This window comes from Hypomesus nipponensis, chromosome 10 (genome assembly GCF_054491055.1).
Source record: "Hypomesus nipponensis isolate SF chromosome 10, ASM5449105v1, whole genome shotgun sequence".
NCBI lineage: Eukaryota > Metazoa > Chordata > Actinopteri > Osmeriformes > Osmeridae > Hypomesus > Hypomesus nipponensis.
This window is the reverse complement of record NC_140370.1, coordinates 1,763,082-1,788,059: the sequence shown is the minus strand read 5'-3', so window position 1 is coordinate 1,788,059 and position 24,978 is coordinate 1,763,082. Positions and strand designations below refer to the sequence as shown.

At 40.2% G+C, this 24,978-nt stretch overlaps 1 protein-coding gene across 8 annotated transcripts in view; it reads right to left on the bottom strand.

Moving 5' to 3' along the window:
• Positions 1-1,046: 1,046 nt before the first annotated feature.
• gigyf2 (GRB10 interacting GYF protein 2) overlaps positions 1,047-24,978 on the bottom strand; it is a 62,320-nt gene continuing 38,388 nt past the window's right edge. For 7 of the 8 annotated variants that reach the window (XM_084706614.1, XM_084706617.1, XM_084706616.1 and 4 more), the window contains exons 25-29: positions 4,105-4,313; positions 3,781-3,932; positions 2,438-2,616; positions 2,007-2,148; positions 1,047-1,838 (exon numbers count right to left, since the gene is read on the bottom strand). In XM_084706614.1, the coding sequence (XP_084562740.1) occupies positions 1,771-1,838; positions 2,007-2,148; positions 2,438-2,616; positions 3,781-3,932; positions 4,105-4,313 (750 nt within the window). In that variant the 3' untranslated portion in view covers positions 1,047-1,770. Of the gene's footprint in view, positions 1,839-2,006; positions 2,149-2,437; positions 2,617-3,780; positions 3,933-4,104; positions 4,314-23,894; positions 23,965-24,978 lie in introns of those variants that run through there. The other variant, XM_084706621.1, reaches the window with a different exon arrangement.

Sequence of the window (24,978 nt, the reverse complement as noted above, 5' to 3'; positions counted from 1 at the left end):
TTCCTGGGATGAGAGTAGGAGCACAGTGGACTGAAGCACCTATAAAACGGGTTTAGTAAGACTGAGTCTGGGTGAAGATGAAGTAAAGAGGGGTAGACTGGAAGGTGAGAGGGTGAGGAGGGGAATGGGGATAACTGTCTGGACAGTGAAGACTTTGTCAACACCTCAGCTGAAGGCCCACCCACTACATGCTGACCAAACTTTCTCTCTCACTTGGTTGTATTCATCTGCTGATTTCAAATTTCAGTCAGTCTAGACTCCCTCTCCCCTACCCCATTAGTACTCCTTCACCAAGTCACTCATCCTCAAGTCACTTTTAACTTGGTTATGGACAGTTACTTTCTGGCCAAGGTGACTGCACCACTTTCCCTGGTCTGTCTCTGTATTATCGGCAGCTGTGTTCCTCTTGCCCCCTCTGGATGCTAGAGCTAAGTCTGGCAGAAGAACATACCTAGTACCTGTCTCACACAAGCAAGGGAGAGACCCAAATATAGCACTTTGAATCCTTGATTTGTGGTTCACTCATTTTTGTAAAACAACTCTAAAGAGAAGCCCATAATTGAACATGAATCAGTGAGGCAGACGACCAAAACAATTTACTGCAGTGAAATTAAAGGCAGGATCAGCAAGTTTGGCAAACCTAGCAATTCTGGCTTGTTTGAAAATATTCAAACCAAAATATCCCACCCCATCCCTTCAAAACCACTCCCCCAAAACACCTGGGCTTGCTGCCTAACTACTGCCAGGTAGTGCCGTCTTATCATATTAGTCGTATTTAGTCCTGCAATAGATATTGGATTTTACAATCAAACTTTTAGATTTACTGGTTGCCTTCAGGATGTGAAGTTTATTTCAGCAGATATGACAGTGTGTTTCAAGATTACCGATCCTCCCTTTAATCAGTAACATGTTAATATTAAGCTAAAGTACGCCAAAGGCTGTATTAGCACCCAGTAAAGTTTAGTTAATCATTATTTAAATTGATTCTGTTAATGTGCATGTAGTTCGACAAACAACTATTGCCAACGGTTCATACAGACAAAAAAGAGGTGTAAACAGCCCACACAAGAGACTGCTTTATTTCATACTGCAATAAAAAAGTATGACTCCCGACAGTTCATTTCTATATATTATAATACAGATGCAGAATTGAAAGTTTATTCTTTAAACAGCCTAGTATTTTACAAGAAATAGATAACTACTTGGAACTTTAAACATGTCCTTAAAACAGGACATATATGGGCACAAATCTTGGATGCTACTTGCCATCTTGATCCAAAAACAACTGGCAGAAATTAGGAGTTGAAAGGGGAATACAGAAAAAAAATTGAAAGAGTTTGGAAACTTTCAATAAATAATACAAAAAAATCCAGACACTTTCCAGAAACTTCTTTCCCCACCACTCAATCCATATGGCCACCTCTGTAAAAGTCCATTGGGAATAAATGTAATTTGGAAGTGTTATTGCAGGTTATTGATAGACAGACCAATGAAAGATGGACTAAACTTCTTCTCCGTTCCACCACTTTGTGTGGTTCCCCATGCGCCCTCTGAAATCGGATGTTTTAATATTTGTTCTCCCTTTCCCTGAAAGGGTTAAAAATGATGTTTTTGGACTGACAGTGATAGATGGACCCCTGCCTCCCATCACTGAGGGAAATTTGGAATAAAAATTTTAACAAAACAAATAAAGAGTAGAGGATTTAGAAGTTGGCGGTAAAATGGCAGCCGATCCGAGTTGATATAGTCAGTGGAGTTGGCAGCAGTCCCTCAAAAGTCCTCCACCGTCTCAATCTCACCCATGTTTAACCGTTCAGATGATGCATTCACAGAAAAACCTGAGAAAAGTATAAAACCATAAGAGACACGCAAGAAGGTACATGGAGGTGAATGCAGTTTTATGTCTTGTATGGAGGTCACTGCAAGTCCTTTAGCGCCACCTACAGTAAGTACAGTGGTAAAGGAAAAGCTGATTTATGTAACAGCACTCAAAAGTTTCCCCTCACCAAGCAGGCTTGGGTCTGCGCGGACCATCTTCTGTTTTTTCTTCTTCTTCCCTGAGGTGACAGTCTCAAAGCGTGGCTGCTGTAGGCTGGTGTGGTTGGACTGAAACACGGATGAGTGCTCTGTTCCACCCCACACCGAATCCTAGAAAACGGTTGCAAAAACGGTTACTATTGCTGGGAAATAACCCTAAATAGCGACATTGAGATGTTGTTTTACTTAGTGTAACAGGTGCCCTACAGACGTTACTTTTCCCCCTTCCTGACCTTCAAGGATGCCAAGTTGCTGTTATTTTGGGGGGACTGGGAGCTAAAACAAGGCCCCATTAATTGATTTACTTGGCCAAACTCGTTAGGCACTTTAATACCTAAAGCTTGGTTAGTGACTTGAATATGTTGTTCATTCTAAAAATACTATTCAAACTCCCCCTCACCTGCTGCTGCTGGTTTTGGCCAGCCTGTTTCTGCTGGTTGGCGTTCTGCTTGGCACGGCGGTCCAGGAACTGCTTGGCAAACTCCTTGGCCTCAGGCGTGTCCCCCAGGTACGCCCGGACATAATCGTGCACCTCGTATGGAGAGTCCACTTCCTTCAGGAAGGATGCAAATGTGGGCACTGGACACGAGAAGGACAGAATGGAAGGCAGGAGAATACTTATCCAGTTATTGTTTAGTTGGCATGTCCATCCAAAATATTTTTTTTATAAAAAGTATTACCAATAGTTCTGCCATCAGTTAGGGCCTGGAGGGTAGGGCTACGGTAAGTCAACTAGCTAGCAATTACAAATAGCATATAATGTAGTTACTTAAATGTATGCAATGACGCAATACAGAGCATAGCAACCCCTATAGATAATTTTGTTTAATAAAACAAATAAGCCCCTTTTAACCCGGAACCAGAGATGTGGCATCTAGTGTGTGTGTAGTCCTGCCATGCCAGCTTTCCCTTTTAAATAGATGCCAATTCGGCTCTGTGACTACCTGTTCAGTCAGCAGTATGCCGTAGCCCCTGTTCCGTGTTCATACTGCAAGGCATTATAAAGAAACAACATTCCCACCCTGCTTATGATGTGTAAAGGCGGCTACTTTAAATTGCAACAAAAATAGCTAAACAAGATTATGCAGATAGGTTTGAAGCTTCTTGACAGACAGCACAATCTCTCTAGTTTATAAATATATATATGAAGCCCACAATGGAAAAGATAGGGAAATAAAAAAACTAAAGATGTTGGCAAGTTATGCTTTGTGAAAAGTCTCAAAAAGTAAGGAAATTCAACCAAGTGAGACCACTACAACCCTAACTCGACCAATGCACTAACAAGGTTTATTTCTGTCCACCATGCCTGGTAGCTGATGTGTTTACTTTGCAATCTGGCTATTAACTGCTCTTTGACTGACCGACCACCAAAATACTGTAGAATGATGCACTTCGGATCCTTGATCTTCTGCAGTATTTTCTACATGTAACTTGGATAAGTGTCTGTTAAATGAATAAAATGTCAATGTACATGGCTATTACAGCACTGTATCTACGCTGTTCTACTGTACTTAAAGACAACAACAAAAAAGAAGAAGATAAATAGCATGCTTCACAAAACACCTTGTTTGTACATTGACAAGAGTTGGGTAGGGTCATTTGAATTGTATTTCTTTTAGGCTTTACACAAACCATAACTCAACACGTAAAAACATGTTTTGCTTTTAATGTAATAAAACTGAAGCTGTTTTTATTCACAATGAACCAGTAAACTAATCAGATTAGTGCGTTGGACCAATTTACCATCCAGGTTGTTGGCGGTATTGAGCATATGCAGAGTATGTTCACACCACTGCATGAAGCCGTCCTGCTGGCTCTTATTGACCCCCTGAAACAGCTTCAGCAGCTTCTCCTCTTCCTCCACCTTCTTGTTGGCACGCCCGCTGACCGAGTTACTGCACAGACGCATAATGGGAGAAATTATACACACCACTAAAATGTCAGTTCAAAGAACTGCATGTAAACCCATGTATCTTGAACAATGAAGGGAGAGAAACAAGTCCTGGTCTACAAAAGAAGGGTGGGAAAGGAAGAGAGAAATTGACAGAAAGACACTGCAGTAGGTACCTTAAGTTTGCATTCCCCTTGTTGTTCTTTGGAGGGTTGCCTTTTTTGGTAGCAGGGGGAGGGGGCAGCGAGGCCTCTTTCACTGCCTCATCCCAGAAGCCAATGTTGGAGTTATGGGTGTCACCCCAAATGCTGCTAGGATCGGAACCCCAGTTGGAGCTTCCAGTGGCTGCATTTACGGCCCCCCACACTGACGAGCTCAGTGTGGTCTAGAGAAAAATGATGGTAGTCACTGTGAGAAGCTGTTACTGTGAACACCTTATATGCCACTATGCAATTATTTTATTGCCACCTATTGCATTTTTACCTTTTCTTCTCATTATTATTATTAGTGGCCAAGCAGCGAAACCACCTATTGTGTTTCTACTAGTGCTGTCAGTTTAACGCGTTATTAACGGCGTTAACGCAAGCCCATTTTAACGGCGTACATTTTTTTCCCTGTGCGATTAACGTTCTTTTGGGCCAAGCAAACTTTCTAGTTTTTTGTTTTCACATGCTGTTGCAGCAACTACTGACGTTGGAAAAACTACAACACCACACCGGATCTAGCTACACCGGAAACAAAACAAAAAGCACACCGCACACACTTGTTTGGGCTTGCGAGCCGGCTAAAGAATAGTAGGCTAACGTTACGTTGAGTGGATGGCGAGCACGAGACGCCAAAATGGATGCCATCAAAATTCTGAATGGAATTGACTTTGAAAAAGTTGCCAAATGGTTCCATTGACAAGACCAAAGTGATCTGTGTGTTTTGTCGTTGTGAACTGAGCTATCATTGCAGCAGGTCCAGTCTGAAATACCACTTGATGGCCAATCACACAGCTGATGCGAATTCTCCGTCCCCTCGTCAAAGCCAGGCGATTGCAATGTGGTTTAAAAAAAAACAAAAAAAAAACATTTGCACTAAGCAATCCGATCCATTTTTTCATGTTGATAAGAGCATCAAAATGAGAGAAAAAAAAAAAGGGACAAAAAGAAATCAATGGACATTTAGAATAGATAAAAATGTGCGATTAATCGTGAGTTAACTATGACATTAATGCGATTAATTGCAAGTTAACTATGACATTAAAATATTCTCATCGCAATTAATCGCACTAATCAATTGACAGCACTAGTTTCTACCTTTTATTATTGGTGGCCAAGCAGCAAAGCTTATTCTTATTGTTATTAAATCTCTCCATGAAATGGCTCAATAGGTCAAAAAGTCAGTGGCTCGATTTTGTCAAATTTGGCCCAATGATAAAACAGGTCACTCACTATTCCCAGACCGCTAATGGCCCACGTACGCCCATTGGTGGCGCTACAAGTCACGCCCAAAGTGTTTGTGATTTCCTCAGCACCCCATTACTCCAAAATGCATGGAAATTGGTAAACATGCCTTATTTCTCATGGGGAACAAAAAAGTCTCAAGGACCCATCTTTGTAACTTTAATGGATTTCAAGTTACTGTTTAAGTTAAGTCATTGAGCTGTATCATAAGTTCGTAAGTTAGTAAGTTATTCACATATGTAATTGTATTACAATTTGTGTGTTGATTGAGAGAACTACATCCATTTGAAACCCACGTTATAGTTAATCTATACCCATAACGTCAGACTTATGAATTGTCTTGTACTGTCCAAATTTGGGACAACCTTCCAAACTCCTATTTTCTTGAACTGTAAGTCAAATTGTCTTGTATACATACATACATATGTATAATTCATGTACTTTGTACTTCCTATAGTATTTACATTTACATTTAGTCATTTAGCAGACGCTCTTATCCAGAGCGACTTACAGTAAGTACAGGGACATTCCCCCCGAGGCAAGTAGGGTGAAGTGCCTTGCCACAACGTAATTTTTGGTGTGGCCGGGAATCGAACTGGCGACCTTCATATTACTATCCCGATTCATATTCATATATTCATATTGCATAATAATACATAAATGTATTAATTGTTATCCTGTGAAATTAGGGATTTATATTAGCAAGGGGGTTTAGCACATTTGCAAGGGACTGTATTCACGTCACATTCTCAATGGGGGCTAAGCACCCCTAAAGGTCTGATCCTAGAGTCACCAATTTGTAGGGTGTGCTTGCGTCGGTTGCAGATGGGTCAGTTTTTTTTTTACTGACACAACACATACACAACTGATATAACAACCACGACCCACCACATAAGCTTGAGTTTAAATACATTTAAAGTGACATTACGCATTGTACATGCATGTCTTAGCTTAAGGACTTAAATGTATGATGCACTTTTCGATCAGTCCTCCCCCGACATCACAACACAATACTTGCTGAGTATAACAACGCAACAGCACAAACAGACAGGGATACAGTAGCAACGCTAGTGCTAAATAAGTATTTAGCTGCTCGGCTCCATGACGCCGGGTAAGAAGGGCTTGTGAAACTGCTCACCAAAAGAACGAAGGGGAATCCACTTGTCTGGCAGATTAAGACATGTTTGTAGGAATCTAGCGAAAAATAGCCTAAACTTTCCTAGACTTTTAGCTACGGTACTAATGCCGAGGGCTCGCTGATATCGCTGTCTTACTACAACATTGTATCTATTGCTAACGTGTGCTGATGTTGTGTACATCCAATAAATTCAAAATTTTTAGGTCGCACATTTGCGAGTGCTTGTAAAAAATGCTTGCACTTTCTCAAAAACTGGTCGCAAAATGCGACCATGTAGTCGCAGTTTGGAGCCCTGAATGCCCTTTCTATTCATAAAAACTCAACAGTTGATGTGTAGCAGAGGGGATAGAGGCTGACTTGCAACCACATGCTTTTAAGTTCGAATCTCCATTCAGCCAGTTGTTGTTTGCCAAGCATTAATTAATTTTGCTCTCGTTGTCAAACTCTTGACCTTCTACAATGTACATTTTTATAATATTTTGCCATTTTGAGGAGAATCGCTGCTTGCAGCTATACTTCAAATTCCTCCATAAGGAGGAAACCTATCGTTATTGTTAGTTTTATTATTATTGGTGGCCAAGCTGTGAAGCGGCGAAGCCACTTAAGTGCTTCTACCTTTTCTTATTATTGGTGGCCAAGCAGCGGAGCTGCGAAGCCACGCAAGTGTTTCTACCTTATCTTCTTCTTATTATTGGTGGCCAAGCCGTGAAGCCACTGAAGTGTTTCTACCTTTTCTTATTATTGGTGGCCAAGCCGCGAAGATGCGAAGCCACCTAAGTGTTTCTACCTTTTCTTATTATTGGTGGCCAAGCAGCGGAGCTGCGAAGCCACGCAAGTGTTTCTACCTTATCTTCTTCTTATTATTGGTGGCCAAGCCGTGAAGCCACTGAAGTGTTTCTACCTTTTCTTATTATTGGTGGCCAAGCCGCGAAGATGCGAAGCCACCTAAGTGTTTCTACCTTTTCTTATTATTGGTGGCCAAGCAGCGGAGCTGCGAAGCCACGCAAGTGTTTCTACCTTATCTTCTTCTTATTATTGGTGGCCAAGCAGCAAAGCCACCTAAGTGTTTCTACCTTTTCTTAGTATTAGGATTCCTCCGTGAGGAGGAATAATAATAATTATTATTATTTTTATTCTTGTACCATTGGAGTCAATGGCAGCCCCTAGAACCCTTCAATTACTTTTTGTGAAATTTGGCACACATTAAGGACAGTACCTTCTATACTTTCACCAAGTTTCATGTATCCCATTAGACCACTCTAGCGCCACCAATGGGTGGACAAAGTTGGACTTGTGTTTACACATGCAACTTTTGAACCGTATGACTGATTTTCAAAAATGAGGTACCCTTGGATTCCCTGGATCACTGATGACTTCAGCACACCCTATTGCATAGATTATAGATTTCCCGCCATTTCCGGTTTATCAAAAACTTTTGAAAGCCTACTCCTCCTACAATTTTCTTATCTCAGCAAATCTTTGATGGATTCACAACAAACTTGCTGCATGTACTCGTTACCCTCTTCTGAGGATGTCTAAAATGTTTTAAAGGTCATTTGACCTCTTGGCCACCTCATTGCTGCTTGCGACTGTATTTAGATTAGGTCAGATTTGGTATCCCATTGGTAAGTCTGCAGCATGGATTTTTCTATACCGTGACAATGCAGTGACTATATACATTTTTCAAAGGTTCGCAATGCTTTGGAGGAATCCGCCATTGCTGCTTGCAGCTATATTATTATTATTGGGGTGTGCTTGCCTTCGGCGAGAACAAACCATTGTTCTTTACATATATATATTTATAATTTCTTTTCCCACCCCTAAACCTCAGTAAATATTTGGACTACACACACTAGGTGTCAAAAGTTTCGTCTTGGTAGCAATTGAGTTGCTAGTATTTGTATTTACGTTCCGTTGCACGTTTTAAGTAGAAATTACGTTTTTGTGGCGAAAGGTGAAGCTAACGGTGGTTAACTTGCTAGCCACAGTCACTGATGCTACTAACGTCAAGAAAACTCGCGTGACTATCTCTAGCAGAACATCAGTTTAGGAGCTTGTTAACTTCTGGGAGATGGCTAGGCTAACTGCTTACTGCAAGGCAGCTGCAGAAACGCCACAAGCAAAAAGGCCTGGGTGATACCTATTTGCTTATTTTACTTTGTGATGTGACACACAATTGTGATGCGTAATGTACAATATAAGCTGACATTAAAGAAGTACATCTACTTTCGGAAACAGTAGTCTACTTTTTCACTGAAGCATTAGCATCATGACATTGGCCTCTGTTGCCCGGGCAACACAGTCTACTATGGCGGTCTATGATGCATCTGTTTTAAATTGTTAAAATAAACATTCCTCACAAATACATTTTCGTTGTAGGATTTCTTATGACATTAGATTACGTAAACGATTTGTGGGTGAAATTACCATTACCAGTGTAGCTCACTGGAACGCTGTAAGCTAGCTTACGCGAGACACACTACTAGTGTCACTAGAATAGTAGCTAGCTAACAAAAACATCTCCACAGCCGTTTAGAAATTCAAACAAACAGAACATGTTCGGCACTCCCCTTGCTTACTCAAATCAAAAGTCTTTCAATAGTGAAACTATCTGACAACTAACCTAAACGTCATTGCCACAGCATAAACTTTGTCAATCTGTTCATTAAAATAATTAATTTGAGCCTAAACTGTACAACAGAACGTTAACTCGAATTCAACCAACGCAATCGCAACCAAGACGAATAGTACTGAATGAATGAAGGATTTTCCCCCATATAAATGTTAAGCTTTTTTACGTTTTTGGGGGAATATTTTCAGTTAGCAGATGGTACTATTTGAATCGCAATTCCATCTGAGACAGCTACTGCCGGTAATGTCGTTGTTAGAATAAGCTTCAAAGGGTGTTCTTTATTAATGAATGAGTGCAATGTGAGTAGGCTAAATGCCTGAAAATATCACAAGAAGGGAAAAACTTAATGACGTTTAAGTCATAGAGATGAGGTCCATTTTTACACCGGTCTGCCAAATGTATGAATTTGTTTTAATTCAACTATGAGACTGCTGATCACCATTCCCTCTTGAAGGGGAAATGAGAAGACAACTATTTAATTCTACTCTCCACTCTTAGTATTTTGAGTGGTAAATTAGCAGAAAAAAAAATTGCTTTTAAATCTATGTAATCTTTATAAATAATAAGTAGGCTATGCATTTTTTATATAAAATATACAGAAATATCTGTTGTAAAAATGTCATAAAAAAACAGACCCCTCCGCAACCAAGCACACCCCAGAAATTGTACCCTCTCTAGTTAATCTTCCTCTCCCATTGGAGTCTATGGCAGCCCCTAGAACCGTATGATAAAAAGTTGTGAACTTTGGCACACTCATTAAGCAAAATCCCCTCTATATATATTAACCAAGTTTCATGTCTCCCATTGGAGACACTCTAGCGCCACTAACGGGTGTTTACACACGCAACTTTTGAACCGTATGACCGATTTTAAAACATGAAGTACCGTTGGATTCCCTGTTCTAGACCCTATTACATCAATTTCCAGTTACATAGATTTTCCGCCATTTTGATTTTTGTGAAAAAAGTATTTTTCGCTTCTCCTTCAAATTTTTGTCAAATCTTCCCCTGAATTGGCACACCATCATCACAGCAACCCTGACTAAAACTTTCGAAAGGACTTTTGATTTTCAAAACCGTTTGTTCGGTACAGCCAATCAAAATTTGCAGGAAAGACACCAAACAGGAAGTTGGGTCATATCTCAGCAAATCCTTGATAAATCAACACCAAACTTGGTATGCTAACTCGGATCCCTCTTCTGAGGATGTCCAAACAATTTGGTGTCATGTGATCACTGGGTGTGGCCGCAGGAAGGAAAATGTGTTTTGGCCGATAACTGTTGATTTGTTTGCCTTTAATAAGTGATTATTTTGTCTCATGATATATTGGGACATCCTGTGTGTGACATATGATAATTTGTGATAACAGCCAAATTGACCCGGCCGCCATTTTGAATTACCATTAAAAAAAACTTGTCTTTACTCCTCCTTCAAATATTTTCCAATCTGAGATTATCTTCAGACCAATTCCCACAAAAGCCATCATATGTTTTTGGGATTTTCAAAGCCGTTTGCCAGGTACAGCCAATTAAAATGTGCCGTTGAGCCAGCAAACAGGAAGTTGGGTCATTTCTCAGCAAATCTTTGATGGATTCGCACCAAACTTGCTGCTTGTACTCGTTACCTTCTTCTGAGGATGACTTTCTGGGTCATATGACTGCTTGGTCACCTCATTGCTGCTTGCAGCTATATTTAGGATTCCTCCATGAGGAGGAAACCTATTGTTATTTGATTTGTTATTTGCTTTATTTTATTTTTTCTTGTTCCATGGGAAACAATGGCAGCCCCTAGAACCATAAGGTAACCTTTTGTGAAATTTGGCACACTCATTAAGGACAGCCCGTTCTTTATTCACACCAAGTTATATGTCTCCCATTAGACCACTCTAGCACCACCAACGGGTCAAAGTTGGACTTTACACACAAAACTTTCAAATTGTATGACTGATTTTCAAAAATGAGGTACCATTGGATTCCCTGGATCAAGACGAGTTCAACACACCTTATGGGGTCAACTTCCGGTTATATAGATTTTCAATTTTCTGTTTTATCAAAAACCTTTGAAAGCCTACTCCTCCTACAATTTTTCCCCAATCTTCCCCAGAATTGGCAAACATCATCATAAAAAGCAACCCTCACTGAAATTATCAAAGGATATTTGATTTTCTAAACCGTTTGTCCGGTACAGCCAATCAAAATCATCAACAAAGGAACCAAACAGGAAGTTGGGTCAAATCTCAGCAAATCCTTGATAAATCAACACCAAACAGTATATCGGTGGAAGACATTACAACTTGCTCCAAATTAACTTAATATCTTCAATCATAAATGATTGAAATAAAGGAAATCTAATTTATCGCTAACGCTAAAATAATGCTTTACACATCTAGACGAGGTGTTCCCAACCCTGGTCCTCGGGGAACACCTGTCCTGCATGTTTTAGATGTTTCCCTGCTCCAACACACTTGATTCAACGAATGGTCATAATTAGGCTTCTGCAGAGCTAGATAACGACCCATTCATTTGAATGACCATTGGGGTGCCAAGCTGGGGCCAGTTGTACTGTTAGAAAGGCCAGTTACATTAAACATTATTGTTGTCATATCGTTTTCTTCCCAGCATTGCAGGCACTAACAGGCAAAAGCAGTGGTGCCCAGAAATGTTTTGTAGGAGTGGCAAATCTGTGTTGTATGTCTGTAACTGCTATAGTATGGGCCAACATGAAAGTTTCAAAGTCAAAGTGTAGTAGTGCAGAATAGAGGAACTGGGAAATGGGTGCTGATGTGGAAAGTCCCCAATAACTGTGCAGAATGGGGGAAAAAAATATTAGATTAAATTGTATCAAGGACCAATTGGAGAAGAGACCAAAGGACATTTACAATTGTAGTAGGCCATTAATGTTTTAAAAGTTCAGGGGTGTAATTTGTTGGATAAGAAGTCCCCACCCCCCACTTCAGAGACAATTGATGACAGAGAGGGCTGACATTAAGTTGAACATAGTCATGCGTTAAGAGTAGAGTAGAAAATACAGACTAAATGTGGTTTTCATGGATGTGAAAACTCAGTGCTCCGAGTTGGTGCATGTCAGTTTAGGAAAAGGTAGCCTTTTAAACGTCTAGGTTTAATTATCTCCTTTACAAATTTATAGTTGGATTTGACATTTAACAGACATTTAATCATTTACCAAGTTGTTTGACTCAACAACCATAACAGAGTACATACGGTGTAAAAAAGCGTCAAAATTGCTAGCTTGGATGTTATCTTTACATATAGATAGGTTCTTGTGGTCACAAACAATGAGGATGCGCACGAAGCTTCAAGGCAGAACAATGCGTACCATTTCACCTTTACTGTATATTATCCCACCACCCACCCCTTTCTGAAGAAGGTTTGATTGATCTGATGTGTTGATATCTGTTGCTATGAAAACCATTTTAGCCAAGCTAATTAATATTGGTTTTAGCTAGCTGACATTACCATTCAATCACTAACAAAACGTGAATAGAAATACCTTGCTGACAGGGTCGTCACGTTTAATCAAAAGCTTGTTGTGAGATCACATGCATGACCCCCTGAGACAAGCTTTCATATTTGCATCGCTAGCATCTCGTCATATTACGCAGTCGGAAGACAGCTAAATAAATATTGTAGCGTCAGCGCCCTTGGGTACCCAGTATGCAGTGCACACCAAAAACGCAAATAGTTGTGGAAAATTGTTTGTTTACAACAGCTGTGCGAGGGATTTCAGTTGTGTTCAGTTGTGTTCGTTCACTTAAATGTGTGTAATGTTATTGTTTTTTAGTTAAGATAATACTGTTGGTCTCCCTGATTGTGCATGTTGTGTAGTTTAATGGGATCAGAGAGTCTGACCATGATAAAGTATTGTCACGCTGCTGTACCATCACAAGGTACACTTGCAAACAGCTGGACAAACAGCAGTGCGTTAAGCTGGGAACACAAGTCTCTGACTCCCGGTCCATCAGCACCGGATCTCCTCAGGGCTGCGTCCTTTCTCCTCTGCTCTTCTCCCTGTACACCAACAGCTGCACCTCGAGTCATCCGTCTGTCAAACTCTTGAAGTTTGCAGACGACACCACCCTCATTGGGCTCATCTCTGATGGGGACAAGTCTGACTACAGGTGGGAAGCTGACACCCTGGTGACCTGGTGTAGCCAGAACAACTTAGAGCTCAATGCTCTTAAGACAGTGGAGATGGTTGTGGACTTCAGGAAGAATACAGCCCCACTCAACCCCATCACCCTGAGTGACTCCCCAGTCAGCACTGTGGAGTCCTTCCGCTTCCTGGGCACCATCCTCTCCCAGGACTTCAAGTGGGAACTGAACATCAGCTCCCTCACCAAAAAAGCACAACAGAGGATGTACTTCCTACGGCAGCTGAAGAAATTCAACCTGCCAAAGACAATGATGGTGCACTTCTACACAGCCATCATTGAGTCCATCCTCACTTCTTCTATCACCATCTGGTACGCTGCTGCCACTGCCAAGGACAAGAGCAGACTGCAGCGTATCATCCGCACTGCTGAGAAGGTGATCGGCTGCAATCTGCCTTCCCTCGAGGATCTGCACACCTCGAGGTCCCTGAGGCGAGCGAGGAAGATTGTGACCGACCCCTCCCACCCTGGACACTCCTTGTTTCAGCTACTCCCCTCCGGCAGAAGGCTGCGGTCCATCAAGACCAAAACCTCACGCCACAAGAACAGTTTCTTCCCATCCGCTGTTGGCCACTTTAACAAGGCCAAGGACTCACACTGACTTTAAATCACAAGCTGCACAATGACACCCTGCACATTGCAATTTGCACTATTGTATTGTTCTCTTGCACTATCTGTTTTTTTAGGTTAGATTGTAAATTATGACTACTTATATTTTATATTTTATTTCATTCCCCTTAGTATTAGCTAGACCCCCCTTAGTATTAGCCAGACTTTGCTCCTTTTGTATAGTTAGTCCACATATTTAAGTTTCAATATTCCTATATGTTTAATGAATCCACCTGCCTGCCAAAGTAAATTCTGATCCCATCAGGCCAAGATGTCTGAAAGTTGGTACGCATGCTTTATTGCCAATGGGGAACAAAAAAAGTCAGAATAACCCATAATGTGAACAGCATGGATATTTCTCTACAGTGACGAAGAATTAAAAAAAAAGACTTAAAATCAGTCATTGATCCAATTGTCTTGAAATGTTGTGTACATGTATGAAATACATGTCTGTGTCATGTAAATTTAGTAATGGTTTGCAATGTTGAGGAGGAACCTGCCATTGCTGCCTGCAGCTATATTTAGTGTTCCCTGGTGGTATTATTATGGTAGTCCTATGGGAGTCAATGGCAGCCCCGAGACAAGAACTGTAAAAAGTTGCGAAATTTGGCATTCTGGAACTGCAGCATATTAGTAACTACTATACCAAACATGGGCCACTTTAGACAGAAGGTGGCGCTACAGGCCACACCCCAATTTGACCATTTTTAAAGTGATGCCATTTGCTTCCCATTTGTCCCAAAATATTGGAATGTTGTATGCATGCCTTAAGCCTAATTTATACTTATATTGCCAACACTTTTGAAATGGTCGCAGGCAAAAGAAAAAAAAAAAACGTCGCTCAGGCTGCTGCATTTATACTTCGGCAAACAGTTGCCTGTGCTCAAGGTTCGCGTGACGTAAACAGAATCATTTTACCGTTACATTCATAACCATGGCTACATTGTTAATGCTTTGTAGCCTAGGTGATCAATTGGAGACACAAAATTTAAAATGCTCACTATGTGACAAAATCAGCGCCAGTAGAAATTTCTCCTGGTAGGCGACCCTTCCAAGCGACGGTTAAAAGTGTCAACCGTGACGTTGTTTCTGTCGGAGACCTTTTCAAAAGTATCTGCGACCTAAATATAAATTGGGCTTTATTGTTCATGCGAAACAAAAAAGTCTCAAGAACCTATAACGGATTTTTGGATTTTTCTGTACAATAAAGATTAAGGAAACAAGTTTTTTTGCTACTCCTCCAATTATGGTCAAATCTTCCCCAGAATTGGCACACATCAGAGCAATCTTCACTCAATTCTTCAACAGATTTTTTAGTTTCGAAACCGTTTGTCCAGTACAGCCAATCAAAATCTGCAACAAAGCAACCAAACAGGAAGTTTGCTCAAATCTCAGCAAATCTTTTAGATATCAACACCAAAGTTGGTATATCGGTGACACTACATATTACCATGTGCAAAGGCAACTTCATACATCCAAAAATGATTGATATAAAGCAAATCGAATGTATCGCTAACGCAAAAAAAAAAAATGCTTGACACATCCGCTGGCCAAAAACTGATACTCTGATTCAATCACAAGTTCATATGAAGACTTTTGAGAATGTTTAGAACACAAACCTGAGAAAAAGTTGACTAAGATGAAAAGTAGATTTGTGAATATTTGAAACATGCATACTTGGCTAATTGCTAGGGAAATTTCCAATGAAATGTCTCCCCTGCACCGCCCGCGCGCTCCACATTCTCACACATTCAGCCTTTCCCTTGACACACTAGTGAGCTTGGCGAGACGCACACGCAACATTTAAGGACAATGTGGGCTGACCAAGCCCCCACTCACTCCTTGATTTTCAGCATAGGCCTTAGAGAAGCCTCAAGAAACTATAACAGATTTGTCCGAAACTACATAAATGTACTCCTCATAAACCATGGCTCCAATTGACTTGAAACGTAGTATGTGTGTAGGATACATGTCTTTCAATTTGATATTTAGCTAAGAGGAATGTAATACAATATGGCAGATATATTTGCATATTGATGAATTTACACCTGTTGCACATCTGTTTTCATAAATCAATACCACATTGACCTAGGGACTTGATCTGTTCAACAATTGAGTGAGACACTAAAAAATGTTACCATGTGCGAGGGCAACTTCATATCTCCAAAACATTTTATTAAGGGAAATCTAATTTCTCGCTAAAGCTAAAATATTGCTTTACACATCCTCTAGTCATAAACCAAAACTCTGATTCAATCACAAGTTCAGTGTAAGACTCTTGACAATGTTTAGCATACAAATCTGAGAAATTGTTGAATGTAAGATGAAAAGAAGATTTGTGTTAAAGTTTTGTTTTGACATCGTGAGACTGCGTTTGACATTGTAAAAGTTACTCAGAGCCCAGTCGTGCAAACAAGCCTGCTACATCGGTTTGTGTGTCCAACAGTAACCTACCCTACCTGGTTAAAACGCTGTTTGATACATAACGTGCCGTTTGCACACAAAATAAACTTCAAAAACAAATTTCAGACTGTGTTGAATGTGGTACAAATGACACAGTGGTGTATTTACAAATATGCTCTGATTAACTAAAATTGAACCTGTTGCTTAAATGTCAAAATTTATACAGCTTTTTCCTTAAAAACATTTCCCTGTTGTTTTAATTAACCCATTAACATTTACTCCCTCAAGTACATGTTTTAATGTAATGTCCCTTGAAGCTTACAACATTGTCAACCTACAAGCCACTGCATCCAAGAGTTCCAACTCTACACAGCTGTCAAAATACTCCATGGCCAAACACTCTACCCAAGTTGTGTACAATCTATCACACAAACATCAGTAGGCTACATGTTCTCACCCACATCAAACACATATCCCCATTATCAGCGACAATTAAACCTGTAAGATTTCCATTTGTTCTTAAGAATGAACTGTAATTGTTTCAATGGACAGCCATTCATTATTAGCTATCCATCATTTTTACCTGTACCTTCGTCATTACAGGAACCCTGTCCAGATGTCAAACCAAACCCTGACCTTGCTGAACACAGAGAGTGATACTATGCTGACAACTAAGATCTCAACTTCAACCTGGCTGATATTACCCATTCCCTACACTGGTAAATGCATGGCTTATTATTTTTACTTTGTATTTCACGATCCATTCACGATAACTACACTATTGCAAAGATTAAAAATACACTTACAGCACATTAACACCCAATCACAAATGTCTTACGGCATTGTACAACGCATTTTCTTCATCAAACACCTTGTCAGATTAGTGCTAAGCATAGTTCACCTATTACACATTTTATTGCACTAGGGCTGTCAAAATTGCTCAAAAACAAAGTTCGAATATTCCCTTAAAAAAAAAACACATGTATTCGAATATATTCGAATTTCTGGTTGCACATTAAGTACGTCAATAACAGGACAAATTAATACAACGAAACATAACTACTTGTATACTGTAGGTAGGCCTAATTTATTTAAGTTTAAAACATATCACAACATATTACCTACACAAAAATAAGTAAATGAACCAATGGCCAAGACCGCAGACCTTGGCCTCTCACTTGCATTTTCTTTCTCTCTCCCGCACCGTCCCGCTCTCTGCTTATATTGGTGTAAAATTAAGAACAATAAACAAATTCTGAGTTCTGATCAATAGTTAAGTGCAAGCAATTTAAGGTTGTGATTCTTGTCCCAAATATGGCAGGCTTCATTCAGTGATTGAAACACATTATTAACATTAAAGTTTTACAGTATAGAACCAACATTGAACGCTCTGAGCGAGCTGGGCTGTGGTAAACATGGAGATGTAGCCTCAAGTTGCTAGTTGTTGAATGGTAAGCTAACTGTAGCTTACATAATTTACACACTACTTTAGCTGTAGGCTCAACAAGTTTACCATCAACTGACCAAAATCCAAAATATTTCCAGACATCACTCTAGATTTTTGGGGGTTACAATCACTTTCTCTGCAGCGTTCAAGCTGGGTTCTGCACTTTCTGCCATCTTCCACGCAAGTCAATTGTCAGCAGTGACAATCCATTGTGAGCAGACGCGCCGTCGCATCTGCTGCTGTGTTTTTTTTTTTTTTACATTGGAATATTAATTTTCACATTTGAAACTTAACCACTTTAACCACTATTCGAATATATATTCGAATTTAGAATATTCGTTGACAGCCCTATACTGCACACAATACTTGAACAAAGCATACATTTGTGCATGTTTTAATGTAAAGTTTTCCCTCTTAGTGTTTTCACACAGGCCAACATCCTAATCAATTTAGCACAACTGTATCAACACACCAGCCACTGGATACATCAACAACTTGACGTTTAGATTTCAAAGTTGTCTGAAACCTCCTAAAATTCAAGGAAATCAAATTGACAAGGATGAAACAACCCTGATAATACACCTGCTAATCGATAACAATCCAAACTTCTCTTTTTGCCTTAAACTTTCGACAGTCAACTTTGAATCAACCAAACACAGCTTGGTCATGTTTTCTTCTTTGGCATAATTAAACTAAAAGCCAGACTTACACTTATTAGAAAGCATGGGCCTGACCAGAGCATAGGTGGCCCTATAGAAAATGCCTCAAAGTTGTCACTTTCAAAAAGGATGGCATTTTGACCCCATCAGGCCCAAATGTCTGAAAGTTGGTAAGCATGTCTTCGGTTCACGTGGCACAAAAAAAGTCTGAAGTACCCACAATGTCTGGCATATATCAAGCATTGCGGTGGCCATACCCAAAACAAAGTCAACCGGAAAATTGCAAGTTATTTATTCATTGTTGTTATCAGTAAGATTCAGTTATTGTAGTTGTCAAACACAGCAATGTTTTAACTGTTGTGTTTTATTTCACACTCCGATCATGAAGAACACTAGAGTCTGTTCCCATGTGAAATTCCAACTTCATGACTGCAAATATGATTAAATTAAAACTAGTGATGTCAAACAAATTAATATTTAATCACGATTAATCGCATTAATGTCAGTTAACTCGCGATTAATCGCACATTTTTATTTTTTATTATTATTGAAAACAACATTGCAATCGCCTGGCTTTGACGACGAGGCGGAGAATTCACATCAGCTGTGTGCTTGGCCATCAAGTGGTATTTCAGACTGGACTTGCTTCGATGATAGCTCAGTTCACAACGACAAAACACACAGATCACTTTGGTCTTGTCAATGTAACCATTTGGCAACTTTCAATTCAGAATCTTCTTGGCATCCATTTCGGGGCCTTCCGCTCGCCGTCCACTCATAACGTAACATTAGCCTATTACTCTTTAACCGACTTGCAAGCCCAAACAAGTGTGTGTGGTGCGCCTGTTTTTTGTTTTTCTTTGTTGCTAGGTCAAAAAGAACGCTAAACTTGCGATAACGCCGTTAAAATGTGTTTGCGTTAATAACACGTTTAACTGACAGCACTAATTAAACTTTATTGCCAACACAAATAATGCTTTACAAATCCGCCAGTCAAACTGATACTCTGATTCAATCACCAATTGATATGAAGAGTCTTGACAATGTTGAGACAATGTTACACATATCTGAGAAAGTTGCATGTAGGATATAAAGAACATGTATGAATATTTGAAATATGCATGCTTGGTTACATGCCAGGGCTTCTGCCAATGAATGTCTGCCTTCCTCCCCCCTTACATGCGCGGGCTCCAAATTCTCACGGACACATCCAGGCCTCAGACACACGCAAGCTTGGGGAGATGCACACAAGGCTTTCTGTAAAGGGTGGGCTGACCAAGCCCCCACCCCTCACTCCTTGGCTTGAAGCAAAGGCCCTGGTGTATCTTGATGGTGTTGCTTTTTCGATTTGGTATCCCATTAGTAAAAGTTTTTCCACATTTTGGCACACACACTATAGGCTACGAGTAACACCAAAAATGGCCAACCATTTCCCATACATGGCGCTACAGGCCACGCCAAAATTTTACTTACAATGTCTATAGTAATGTACAATGTAGCATGGATTTTTCCCTATAGGGACAATTTGTGAAGAATTGTCCCTTTTGAAATGGTTCGCAATGCGGAAGAATCCGCCATTGCTGATGCAGTATATTTGGTGGCCAAGCGGCAAAGATGCAAAGTCACCTTAAGTGTTTGTACCTTTTCTTATTAGGTGTGCTTGCCTTTGGCAACACATCCTATTGTTCTCCCTAATAGACACTCCCGGTCAAAAGTTTTAGAACACCCCCATTTTTTCCAGTTTGTATTGAAATTTAAGCAGTTCAAGTCAGGTGAATAACCTGAAATGGTACAAAAGGTAAGCAGTAAACTGCCATAGGTAAAAAAAATAGTTTAGGTTACCAAAAACTGAAAATAATGTATATTTCAGAGTTATACTAAAAGGCCTTTTTCAGGGAACAAGTAATGGGTTGACAAATTACATCTGTTCTGCAGCAATAGAAGTAAATTAAGCCGTGAAAGTTGATGCTAACAATTCCTACAGGTGTCCCAACTTTTGTTGATTGTTTCCTACACGATCAAAAGGCACTTGGAAACTGGAGGAAACTGACAGGAAGAGGTCTGGCAGACCCAAAGCCACAACAGAATCAAAAGACAAGTTTCTGAGAGTCAACAGCTTGCATGATAGGCAGCTCACAGGACAACAGCTTCAAGCACAGCTTAACACTGGTCGAAGTAAGCAAGTCTCAGTTTCAACTGTGAACAGAAGACTTCGAGCTGCAAGTCTGAAAGGTTGAGTGGCAGTAAGAAAACCATTGCTAAGATGACAAAACAAGAAAAAGAGGCTTGCCTGGGCCATGAAGCACCACATGTGGACTACTGAAGACTGGAAGAAGGTCTTATGGACTGATGAATCAAATTTGAAATCTTTGGTTTATCACGCAGGGTCGAGTAGGTGAAAGGATGGTTCCTCGGTGAGTGACACCAACTGTCAAACATGGAGGAGGAAGCGGGACGGTCTGGGGCTATGGTGCTGGATCCAGTCAGCAACTTCCACAGAGTGAGTGGGACCCTGAACCAAAACTGCAGCCACAGCATTTTGCAACACCATGCAATACCCTCTGGTATACGCCTAGTTAGTCAGTCCAATCCTACAGCAAGATAATGACCCAAAATATACCTCCAGGCTATGTCCGAACTACCGTAGAAGAAAAAAACAAGACGGTAGGCTTCAAATCATGGAATGGCAATCTCCAAACTTAGTACCCATCGAGCTGGTTTAGGATGAACTGGACATAAGGGTGAAAAGCAAAGCAACCTACAAGTGGAACACATTTGTCTCTCCACCTTCAAGAGAAGGCTCAAGACGCACTTGTTGCTTAGAGACTTGTTGCTCTTGTTGGTTAGTGGCAACTGATTTAAACTGTTGTATTTGCTGCGAAATATTCTATTTTAGTTAATCTTATTTTTATTTTTGCTGTTGCTTGCTTTTTCTACAGGTACACTTGCACTTAGAGATTCATGTTGTTTAATTGTAACTTGCTTAACTACATGCTCTTATGGTTCTTCCCTTTGGCACTTATTTCTTGGTTGTTCACAATGTGTGCTTCTTGTTTTGGCTACCCGGAATGCTTTGGGGCTATCTTGTTGTTATTATCAGTGACCTATGCACTTTGTAAAGCTCTCTCTTGGAAGTCACTTTGGATAAAAGTGTCTGCTAAATGAATACATTTGTGGGAACTTCTGCAACAGTGTTGGGAAGAACTTTCCGAACAATATTTGTTTCCATTGTAGAAAGAATGCCGCTAGTGTGTTCGGCTGTTATATCTGCACGGTGGCTTCTTTGATGAGTCAAAAATGTTGATTACATTTTGTTGATTACATTTTGTTAAACAAAACAATTCCATTATTTATTTGTTATTTCCAATTGTTTATTGGGTGTGCTCAAGCCTTCGACGAGCACAACCATTGTTCTCTCATATATATTTATTCTTTATTATTTATTTTACCACCCCTAAGGATCCCTCAATATTTGGACGACATAGACAAAGCCGGTGTCAAAAGGTTCGTATTGTTAGTGGTTGCTTGTAATTTTATTTACGTTCCGTTGCACGGTTTAGGAGGTTACAAGGTTTTTGTGGGGTTCAGCTTGTTTCATAATAAATGGCCCCAACTGCAACCGACACAAGCACACTATATTTTCAGAGAAATTGTTCCCTCTAGTTTTTTTATGCTTTAATTTCAGAGTACTTTGACACTAATTTCAATAAAAACTGGAAAGATTGAGGTGTTCTAAATATATCTTTTGACTGGTAGTGTATATGTATTACTATTATTATTATTATTTATTTTCCCCACCTCTAAGGCTCCGTAAATGTTTGCCCAACAGACAATGTCGGTGTCAAAATATTCGTCTTGGTCACGATTGCTTGTTTTGGGATTTACATTCCGTTGCATGGTTTAGGACTACGTTTTTGTGACAAAGTGCCTTTGAATTCTAACTAGTTTGCTGAACTAACATCACAACGTCAGCACACGTTAGACGAGCAAAAACTGGATAGACATCACAGCTGCTGTTACAAATCACATAGCAAAGGACATGGTACTGATTCAAACTGTGGAGAAAGAGGGTTTCAGAAAGTTGATTTGAACTCTAGACCCAAGATATGAGATCCCGAGCCGCAAATATTTTTGCCAAAAAGGCTTGCCACAGCTTTACACAGAATGCCGGGACAGAGTTTACAGTGAGATAAATAACATTCCATTCTTCTCCACTAATGCCAATCAATGGTCAAGTCGTATCACAGAACCTTATATAAGCCTCACAATCCATTACATAAACGGTGACTGGAAACTGAAAAACAAGTGCCTACAGATGTCTAATTTCCCAGACGACCACACTGGGGAAATAATTGCAGGTGGGCAGGAGGGACATACTGTCGTCCTGGGTATTAAATGAGTCGCGTAAAGTTTGTATGACGACCGACAGTGGATCGAACAAGATCAAGGCATTGCAGCTGAAGAAGTGGGCAAACCTTGGATGTTTCGGCCACAGGCTGCCCAATACTATTGGTAAGTTTCAGGACTGTAGCCTACCCTGCATGATGCCTATTTTTAAGAAAAAATACAGTTCACATCAGCCATGTACCGTTGGCTAAATCTAAGCACATCAGATTTGTTAGACAGTTGAATGTAAATGCCGTAAATCCTCAAATAAAGATTAAAGGTTAATGACTGCTGTCATTGGCAACGGGTTTTGTGCAATTCACATCTATCATATCATTCCGCATAGTATTCCCGTCATTTAACGTAGCGGAAAGTCATTGTAACTTTAAGTCAGCAAGTAATGGGTTGCTACACAACACCTGGAACTTTAAAGTTCTATTAGCCTGAAGAACATTTTTTACCCATTTCAGACCTGTGAACGTTTAAATCAACGGAACATTCTGAAGAGCTGTAGCTGAGCTAGATAGAAATAAAGGCCTGCCCCTAAGACAGGCCTGTGCACTTTGCAGCTTAAGTACATAAAAGACCCCGGCCACAATTTGAGGATTTACGGTATGTTTATATTAGATTTGTAACGTCCAGTGTCCATGTTGTACATTACATTCTTATAATTATAGCAGATTGTGCTTGATATTGTATTGTGATTTCTATATAAAAATGCATTATTATTATTATTGTAGTATTGTGATCCGATTATTTTTCACCTTATTATTTTGGATTTCTTATTCCCAATTTCCAGAGTGTCCAAAACGCTCCTGGGCCACTGGGGTGTGCGATTTCCCGGGCCACAGGGGTTTGCAAAAAGGTGGTTAGCATATTCTCATACAGCTGGAAAAAGCAGAAGGCCCTGATGACAGCACAGAATTAACTAAGCCTGCCCCTGCACAAGCTCATCACAGAATCTCCGACAAGGTGGGGATCTCGTCTGAAGATGATGGAAAGAGTCCTGGAGCAGGAAAAGGCCATTACAAAGGTCCTGGCAGGGGACAAAAAGACACGGCACCTTGTACCTACCTGGCAAAACATCCAGGTCTTGGAATCAGTCACAGCAGCACTGAAGCCACTCCAGGACTTTACAGATGCCCTGTCAGGAGAAGCGTATGTGAGCGTGTCCTATTTGAAGCCTGTCATCAATCTGTTAAATGCAGAGGTTCTAAATCTGAGTGAGGACGATACAGAACTGACCAAAGAGATCAAGATCAAGGTTGTCGATTACTTGAATGACAAGTACACTGACCCTGCAACAGATTAGTTGCTCTCCATGGCTACCTTTCTAGATCCAAGGTTCAAGACCAGGTACATGTCCGCTGAGAAATTGGAGGACATTATGGTATTTATTCATTAGTTCTTGTTTTATTGCTTCAAATGTAAAGCACTTAGGGCTGCATTTTATGTATGAAAGGTGCTATACAAATAAAGGGCTCCACCCTATTTGGCTCTGGTCTGTACATTTGTCACGCCCCAATCTCAGGGTTTGCATAGATCTCAGACTCTGGTTTAGCTACGTATATTCCACAGGAATTAAAAAGAAGGTTTTTCAATGATATTGAAAATGTACCACGGCCGTAAATGCAGTGTTCCAGGCTGTACAGGGAATGCTGACACTTTTCATAGTCATCCCAAGGAACAATCGACGAGCATGGCTGATGTTTGTCTATGACAAGATCCCTTTGACACTCAATTATTCATTTGCTCAAACCATTTCACCAAAGACAGTTTTGAAAACCTAAGAAGCTGTTGCTGAAGAGAGGTGCTGCTCCGCCCGCCTGTTGATCAGAACCGCAAGCTGCAAGTAGTATTTTGTCGCTAACAGTTATTAGCAATGCTAACGTCTCAAAGGTAGAATGTGTGATGATTTCATTTATTGGCACCCGGGCCATTTTCATCCCAACCACTGTTACATACCCTATTTGGAAACCTTAAGGAACAGAGTGAAATACCCTTTAAAATCAGTCAATGACCCCTTTAAAGGAAACACGTTTTTTAGTTTCTCCTCCAAAAATGTTTTCCAATCTTCCCCTGAATTGGCACAGATCATCGTTAGGGCAACGATCTCAAAGTATAAAAGGATTTTTGATTTTCAAAACCGTTGTTTTGC